Genomic DNA, 9,413 nt, shown 5'->3' with positions numbered 1-9,413 from the left:
AGACATCACAAGTAACAGCAACAAGAAAAACTAAACAAACTCAAGACCAATATTCCTAATGAATATAGAAGGAAAAACCTAAACCAAATATGAAAATCAAATTTAGTAACATACAAAAAGGATTATACACCATGACTAAGTGCAGTTTGTCCCAGGAATGCAAGGTTGATTTAACATCTGAAAATCAAATCAATTAATAGAATGTATTGATCAATTAAAGGATATAAGACAGTTAAAGGATGCACAAAAATCATTTGACAAAATCCAATACCCATTTATGATAAAAACTTTCAACAATCTAAAAATTTAACGGAACTTTCTCAGTCTAGGAATGGAAATGGCATCTATGAAAATTTATAGCTGACATCATAGTTAATGGAGAAAGACTGAACATTTTCTCGCTCAGATCAGGTACCACGCCAGGATATGAGCTCTCTCCACTTCTGTTTAACCTTGTGCTGGAAGCTTTAGCTGGTGTAACAGGCAAAATAACAATTACAATAACAGTAATTGTAATAATAATAAAAATGAAGGCTTTCAGATTGAAAAATGAGGACTAGAGATGTCTATCTGCTGATGGCAGATTTATATGTTGAAAAATCTCAAATTTGGAAAATATCTATTAGAACTAATAGATGAGTTAAGCAAGATTGCAGGATACAGAATCAATGTGTAAAAATCAATTTGATTTCTGTATTTTAGCAATAAAGAATTCAAAGTGAAATTCAGTAAATTCTATTCACAAGAACGTCAGAAACAATGAAACAGGTATAATTTAACAAAATAAGTGCATTCTGCACTGAAAAGTATAAAATAGTCATGAAAATAATTTATGAAGATCTAAATAAATGGAGAGACATTCCTGTTTATGAATGGGAAGACTCGGTATTGTTAAGATGGCTGATCACCTCAAATTGATCTGTGGATTCATTGCAACCTCTATCTAAATTGTAGTAGGCAATTTGTAGAAATTGAGAAGCTGATCCTAAAATAGATATGGAAATGCAAAGGACCTTGAATAGCAAAAACATTTTTGAGAAAGAAAAAAGTTGAAGGTCTTACATTATTGAATTTCAAAACTTAGTATAAGCTAAAGAAATCAAGATTGTGTGGTATGAGCATAAAGATAGGAATACAGGCATACCTCGTTTTTGTGCTCTGTGGTTCATTGTGCTTTGCAGATACTGCATTTTTTACAAATTACCGTTCTCCGTAGAGCAAGTCTTAATCAGTGACATTTCTCCAATAGCATTTGCTCACTTTGCATGTCTGTGTCACATTTTGATAGCTTTTGTAATACTTCAGACTTTTTCACTATTACATTTGTTATGGTGACCTGTGATGTTAGATGTTACTATGATAAAAAGATCACAACTTGCCGAAGACTTAGATGATGGTTGGCATTTTTTAGCAATAAAGTATTTTTAATTAAGGTATGTACACTTTTTTAAAGACATAATGCTATTTCACACTTAATATATTACAGTATAGGGTAAGATGACTCTTAGGAACTGGGAAAGCAAAAAAATTCCTCTGACTCCCTTTATTATGATATTTGCTTTATTATGATGGTCTGAAACTGAACCCGCAGTATCTCTGAGATACGCCTTGAAGTGGAACAAAAGTAAACCATTCCCTTTGTGGTCAGTTGATTTTTTATTACAAAGTGCTGAGACTAGTCAATGAAAAAAATAACACTCTTTTAAATGGTGCTGGGACAGTTGAGTATCCTTGTGCCAAATAATGAGTTTAGAACTTCATACCGTGCGTAAAAATGAACTCAGATGGATCAGAGACTTAAAGCTATGTGACCGCCTCTCCTACTGGTGGCATGCAAAGAGCCACCATGGAACTCAGTGATGCTGGTGTCCTTCTCACCAGTACATTTCTGAAGGCCTTGGTGATTGGTGTGGTCTCTGTGTGTCCCCTTGGAGGAGCATAATCCTGTCTTGGGTCTTCCTTTTCCTTACATAATGTATCTACGCCAGCATGTCCCTTCCTTTCCTGACATTTCACTTTCCATCAGTGTTTCTCCAGGCTTCTAGGAACCACCAGTTTGCACCATCCCTTTCAGTCCTTGGCAGAGTGTTAAATTCCATACCCAGGGAGTATTTCTCCAAGTTAATAAACTCTCTATCCCTGTATGTTCTGGCCCCTAATCAAACACTCAAAATCAAGCCTCCTGAATAGTCTTCTGGCTCCTACCAGTAGTTAGCTGCTAGCTAATCCTGGTAGCTCCTTTGCTGTGTCGTCCTTTTACTCTTAACAGACCCAACATGGCTAGGCTGACTTAACGCTGCAACTTAATCCTAGCTAGCAGCCTGAAAACTAGGAAAGGCGGTATGCCAGTACTTAACAGGGAGAGGTGGGCTGCCTTTGAAGGCTTTGAGAGTTCAAAGGAGTCCGGGGAACCAAAGACATGTGCGCATTGACCCAGAGAAACTTGCCCATGTATCAGGTTCCAGGTTTTCCTAAGCAGACCCTGATCTTTTCATAACAAACTTGCCTCAGTTGATCATTCATTTATCTTTGCAGTTGTCAACTCTTAACTATTAAGTGTTAATTTGATCTTCAGCTTTTTTTTTTTTTTTTTTTACTCTGCCAATGCAGGAGACAAGGGTCTCTTTTTAAGGGTTCCTTTCCTTCATATTTAGTTTTCAATTGTTTGTTAAAGGTCGGTACCTTTTCATTATCCATCTGTAGGACCAACACAACTAGTGATAGCTAGTCAATTCTGTTGCCTTTGTATACATTATTCCTCTGCACTTTCAAATACCTGAATCATTGCATTGGCCTCGGTGTTCTGTATGCAAGCATGCTCCCAAGTGAACCCCTGGTGAAATGTTTTAACGATTGGGGTACTGCATTGTGTCAGGGACTATTGATGCCTCACATGCCACCGAGGATGGGATCCTTATTGTACGGTTTACAGTAAGTGATCCATTCCCCAAACCTAGAAGGATCTGAACCAAAATACTGTACCTTTTTACCTGACACTCGAAACAAGGAATCTGATTATTCATAGCAGATCGTTATTGTTTCCAAACAGGTTTAGTTTTGAGTAAAATGGAGAAACCGTGGGGTTTATTTTCTTTCTGTAAAACTATTTGAAATTTAGAATCTCCCCTCCCCTCACCAGATATACCTACAAACCAGCAAACTAATCAACTAACCAACCAACCAACAAAGTAGTTATAAAGAAAAAGGAATTGGAAAGGAAATAAATGGTGAATATTAGAGTCAGAATTGGGAAAGTAAAATTTGTGGCTACTTATTACAAAGATAAAAAGGGAAATGTTTCATCTTTTAATAATCTCGTGGGTGTGGCAAGAAGGGAATAGGAAGAAGCCCCAAATTAATTTTTTTCTACCCCAAATGTTGGTCAAGTATGACACCTAGAGGCCATACAAACAGAATTCCTTTGGGTGATTTTGTTTTTTTATAAGGCAAGATGCATTTAGGTAGAGAAATTTATTTAAAGTTGTTATTTCAAAGTGGATATTCTTAGATACTTCCCTATGTAGCTGTGAATAACTTTGTATATATTCCTTCATTTACTCATTGTTTTTCTTCATAAAAACTGATGATATTAAAAGTTGTTTCCCTCTCTGTCAAATAAATGAATTTTTGATGATTGACTTTAAATGCTGGTACTAATCCCTACAAGTCATTGTCCGTACGTCTTTTGGGTCTTCAAGTATGGTTATATGCTTATGTTCTAATAAAAGAGAAAACACGTGTGTAGATCTGTACACACCCACCCTCTCTGGAGTTTGGAAACGATAGCAAAAATAATAAAGACAGATAAAAGGACAACACATGAGAAGTGATAGGTTCAGAATTGTCTTATTTCTAAATATTAAAAAACATATATGCTTTGCATTTTTCATCCATTGGTTTGGAAACTTTTATATAGCCCTGGCTCATTAATACTTGAACAGTTATTTATGAAAAATGATGAACGATTTACTTCATGGCAGGCTGTACAGATGGTCAATTTAATCTGCATCTTTGAGACTTCTCATGACTAAATTTTGACATCATGTCGTTAAACATTTGTGTATTATTTATGTCATATGCTAGAAAACAAAGATTGCTATGTCTTGCTATCTCTTGTAATCTGTCAGCTTTATGGATAGGATTTATCTGACTGGACACTATAGCTTTCACAAAGGAACATGTATCTGAAAATATATATCATTTTTGTGTCCTTAGAGACCCATACATTTTTGTCCTCAAGTGCAATAATGACATTGTTATAGAACAGATGTGTGGCATTGGTGGAGACAAATGTTTATATGACTTAGTTTCTGTAACCTTGTCCAGGGGTGTCTTTATTACTAATTGTAGATGTGTATGTATCTAGAGTGATTTTTTTTATTAACTCTTTAAACATTTTTTTAAAACTTTAATTGACATATAGTTGATTCACACTGTTTTGGGTGTACAGCAAAGTGAATCAGTCATACACATATGTATATATCTATTCTTTTTCAAATTCTTTTCCAGTATAGGTTATTACAAGATATTGAATATAGTTCCCGTTACTGTATAGTCAGCCCTTGTTTATCTATTTTATATAAAGTATTATGTATCTGTTAATCCCAAATTCCTAATTTATCCCTCTCTACCTTTCCCCTTTGGTAACCATAAGTTTGTTTTCTGTGTCTGTGAGTCCATTTCTGTTTTATAAGTAAGTTCATTTGTATCATTTTTTTAGATTCCACATATAAGTGGTATCGTATTTGTCTTTGTCTGACTTCACTTAGTATGATAATCTCTAGGTCCATCCATGTTGCTGCGAATAGCATTATTTCAATTGATTTTATGGCTGAGTAATATTATTTGGAGTGATCTTTAAGCTTTGTCTAAATTGAAAGTAAAAGAAGGAAACCAATTGTTGGCTAGTTTCAAACACTACAGCAGAACATTAACCCTAGTTGTGAAATGGTCCCTGGTTCTTTTATATAATGCTTGAAGTTGTAGCTATGATGTTTAAACTCTTGACCAATTGAGTAATTATTACACAACTATGGATAAATATAAAAATCAGAATCTTAAATTTTCTTTTGACATTAAGCTATTAGGTGTAGCATCTGATGGCTTTTCAAAGGGCTAAGTAATTATCCTGCACATCAAATTGTACTAGCTTGACTCCTTAGATTCTCTGTCTTCTGTTATTTAATGAGTTTCTACTTGGTGGATTGATTTGGGACTTCCCAGGAATGCTTAGAATGGGCTGATTAACAGAGTACTTCATTTTAAATGCTCTCTGTGACAGAATTAGATGATTTTAGGCTTTAGCACCCTAACAGTAGCTGAGAAATAAAAACAAACAGGATAGGAAAACACTGCCATTGTAGAGTGGTATTACAGCGTGCTCCCTACGAAGACAGACCCAAGGAAGCCATACAATTCCTATTTTCTATTTTCTTCTTTGGTGTAACTGTTGAAACAAGTGCTCCTTCAGGGAGCCACACATAAGTTGGAATCAGGCTTTTCTGTATCCCTTATCAACCTATAATCTTTTGATTGTTGCCTATTTTTCACCAGTGAAGAAATAGTAATCCATGCTAGTTTATCTCTCCTAATCACAGACGCACAGAGCTAGGGCTCTCTGAGCTTTTAATTCCCTCTTAGAGGCCTAACAGAGTGGAAAGTAAATAAGGACCAAATTTGCAACCTTCAACATTGCTAATTTCCTCTGATGTCAGAATACTTAAATAGGCAGGACCTGGGAATTATTTGATCAAAACCTGCTTTTAATCTAATGCATGCAGCAGGGCTGTGTCTGGAATGATCTGCAAAACGACAGGCGTCCCAAGAGAGCTTTATGGAAGGTTTCCTCTTTCAGAAACCGTAGCTTCCTCATTTTAAACTCTTGGGTTGGCTGTGCTGATGGAGCAAATTCATAAAGAGTAGTTTTCCTGCTTTTTAAATTTTATTTTATTTGGCCAGATATTGCTGACCGGATGTGAATAGTTTTCTTTGGCTTTCTTTTTGCCCAGTTTTTAATTGGCTAAATGCCTTGAAATTATTTTAGTTTTACTAGGAAATGAATTAGTAAAGGGTTAGTATTGGGGAGAAGAGAGAAAGAGAAAGGGCAAAGCATTGTCTGACTTCACACACATTCCTTTATTACTACTGGTTTAAGAAAGTGAAAACACAAAGAACAAAAGGCCCAAGCACATTAGATTATATAGATTATAAAGGCATTTTTCTACAGTAACTGTTAAGAGACATTAGTGTCAAGGATTTTTAAGTAAAGAATTTTCTAATTTGGAGATACACAAATAAAGGAAACTCACTTTGTTCTCTAATTTTACTCAGAACTGTGTGGACCCTTAAAGGTAGCATATTTTTGACAGAGCGTAGATAAAGGGATAGCACTTTTCTTAACTTCAAAGGTGAAATATAATTTCATGATTAGTTTTTGTAAAATGTTATCCATCTAATTAGATATCATTGTGGATACTTATTAATACTAATTCAGTTTTAAAGGCTGTTAAAAGACAGTGTACTTTGTTTTGTAACCGTAGATCAATACTGCTCATATTTTTATTGGGAATAGATTCCTTTAAGTTAAAAAGAAAAGATTTGAAAAAGAGTTTAAGTGCCTTTCAACAGCAAGTAAACATCTCTGCTGTTTTCCTCTGTTTTTCACATCTATCATAAATACTGCTCCCCACATAAAGTAATTCAGAAGCCACGGCTTAAAAATAAATGATAAACACTGATGCTTTGCGTAAATAAATATATACTAAGAAGAACATGCCACTAGATCTAGCATTTGACTCGTTGGGTGACGATGAATTTCAGTGCCTGTTATTTGTCATGCGGAAGCCTGTCGGGTGATGATCCTTTTTAGTGGTGTATCCGTCCAAACATATTTCACCGCGCCATGTGCACTGGAGTTCTCGGGCGGGTGTGCTGGCTGTGGGTGCCCCCGCTCCCGTTCGCTCGCCTCCTTTCTTGCCCTGGCTCTCTCGCCTCCCCCTGCCTGGTGCTCCTGTCGGCTCACGCCCCCCTCCTCTCTCTCCAGCTGGCAGCGGGGGGGGGGCTGCGCTGCCTCCCGGACCTGGGGACCTGCTCCGTCAGCTGGGGCCCCCTGCGGACGGCTGCCTCCCTCGCCTCTAGGACCTGCCACTCTGCGCGGAATGGCAGCGGCAGCAGCATCCCCGCCAGCGGCGGTGGCGGCCGCAGCCACGGCCGCCGCAGAAGCTATTGTTCCCTGGTGTTAAACGCGCTTTCCCTCCTTTTCATCTGACAAGAACAATAGCGGGGAGAGCTTTGCGTTCTGTACTTGGGAAGACAGTCCGAGGGCGAAGGAACATTCCCTGCCAACCGCGTCCCGGACCTGGACCCTGGAGCGGCTGCGGGCGGCATGGGGCTGCAAGCGAGGCGCACGGCGTCCCGGAGCCCCGACGCTGCGGGCCCGCGGCCGGCCGTCCTGCCGCTGCTGCTGCCGCTGCTGCTGTGCCCGGGCGCCTGCGGGGCTGCGGCGCCGGGCGCGGCGGAGGCACCCACCCTCTATCTGTGGAAGACCGGTAAGTGGGACGGAGTGCCCCCTGCTTCCCATCTTCCCATCTGGGTCCACATTACGAAACTGCTGGGCTTCAGGAGGGACCCCTCTGCTTCTGATGACCCGGGGGTACTGGGACCCTAAGGTAAAAAAGTACGATTCTTAGGAAGCAAATTAGGTCATGGCCGATGCTGTTAGGAAAGAAAAACCTAACAACTAAAAAGCATTAGTGAGTCACTGGACTGTTTCTTCTCACAGCTCTGTAGTTAATGAGGGCAACCAACGTTGCACTTTCGTAATTACATGCAATATTTTTAACCTCTACGTTCTCATTCTACTAGGACTTTCTTAAATATATTTCTAGCAAAGAGCAAGCAAACATTTTAACTCCGGTCTTTATTCTGTGTTTAGGCAAACAGTTCACTCTGTGCCACGGTATATATGGATATAGAGTTACATTTAAGGTACAGCTTATGTGGGACACGTGGAAACAAGCCAAGGGAGGACAGTTCTGACAGTTGAAGGCAAATGGGGCTGCAGTGAGCTGACTGAGACCTTGTGAAGCTCGATTCTTAATGAGCGAATTGAGGGATTTTTGAAGCGTGCAATTGTTAGGATGTTTAGGTTTTAACTTCTCCTGCCTTGAAAAAGTTTTTGCTTTGTTTTCAACCAGCCAACAAAAGCAGCAACTAATTGTCCCTCAGAATCTCCCAGCAAAGTGCTGACTAGAGGTCCTGGTGTGAGGCAGTGACAGGCAGGAAAACAATACCAAATGAGGAATTACCACTCCCTCTCCTGAGTCTCCTTTCTCCTCTAAAGGACACTGAGAATTCTTCAGCAGACCTGAAACTTCAGGTTTATAAAAAGAAAGTGGGAAACATTATTCTTACTGCTTAGTGCTAGGAATGAATTAAGAGTTGCTTGGCAATGACTAGACATTACGAGAAGGATGCAGTAGACAGGAGGGAAAGTATATATTGGTCATGAGATCACAAACAAGTTACAGTGAGTGTGTCTCTTTCCTGGCTTCAGCTGTCTGTAGCCCCCCATGCAGAGACAGATCAGTCTACTCTACAATTACACTGATACCCTGAATTTTTAAAGAAGTTGCATGTATCTAACAACTTAGTGAGGAGATTGAATAGAAACTTATTTAAAGCCAGAGTACAGAATTTGCCTCAGAATCTTGCATGAAATAACACACATAAACACACGTTTAGAAAAGCCATTTGGATGTTAGTGTTAGCCATTCTTGTTACCACTTGCAGTTTAAAGATCAGTTGATTAGTGGATGCAGATGAAATCAAATTGATTTTTTCAATTTAAAATAAAGATCTCTAATTTAGCTGAAGCCATGGTTTTAATTTTCAGAAGCTCAGTCATAACAAACACTAGTCAAACTGTAATTTACCATTAAATGGTGTTATTTGGATGCTCGGTAAGAGCTTCTCAAGTAAGTAAGTGTTGGACAAAACAGTACTTGCCCTGTTGAAATTTGTGCTATTAAAGTAACAAGAGCCAAGCAGTAATTCAGATCAAAGAAGAGGCTAGGCAACATTCCCTGTGCAGCATCTGAGGTGCCAATACATGTCAATATAAAGGTCATGGTGGGAACTTAAGCCAATAAACAGTTTAAGATAGTGGAAAGCTCTCAGGAGCAAGGATATGGAGACCTTGGTTCCGGTGCCAGTTCCAGCTCTTGCTAGCTATAGGAACGTTGGCATGCCACTTAACTTTTGACCCCGAGTTTATTCAGCTGCCTGTAAATGGGACCTTCTCCTGACTATTCGTAGTATTATGAAGATAAAATGAGTGAGTGATGAGAAAGTAATCTGTAAACTTCAAAGTTATGTGCATGTACAAATGTAAGGTAGTATGATGAGAATAATGT

At 38.7% G+C, this 9,413-nt stretch overlaps 1 protein-coding gene across 1 annotated transcript in view; it reads left to right on the top strand.

The window, feature by feature from the left end:
- The first annotated feature begins 6,902 nt into the window (after positions 1–6,902).
- Positions 6,903–9,413, top strand: part of THSD7A (thrombospondin type 1 domain containing 7A) — a 455,098-nt gene continuing 452,587 nt past the window's right edge. The window contains exon 1 of the mRNA XM_059933940.1: positions 6,903–7,547. Coding sequence (XP_059789923.1) covers positions 7,385–7,547 — 163 coding nt within the window. The 5' untranslated portion in view covers positions 6,903–7,384. The remainder of the gene's footprint in view (positions 7,548–9,413) is intronic.

The sequence above is a fragment of the Balaenoptera ricei genome, chromosome 9 (assembly GCF_028023285.1).
Source record: "Balaenoptera ricei isolate mBalRic1 chromosome 9, mBalRic1.hap2, whole genome shotgun sequence".
Classification (NCBI taxonomy): domain Eukaryota; kingdom Metazoa; phylum Chordata; class Mammalia; order Artiodactyla; family Balaenopteridae; genus Balaenoptera; species Balaenoptera ricei.
This window is presented reverse-complemented; position numbering and strand designations above follow the sequence as displayed.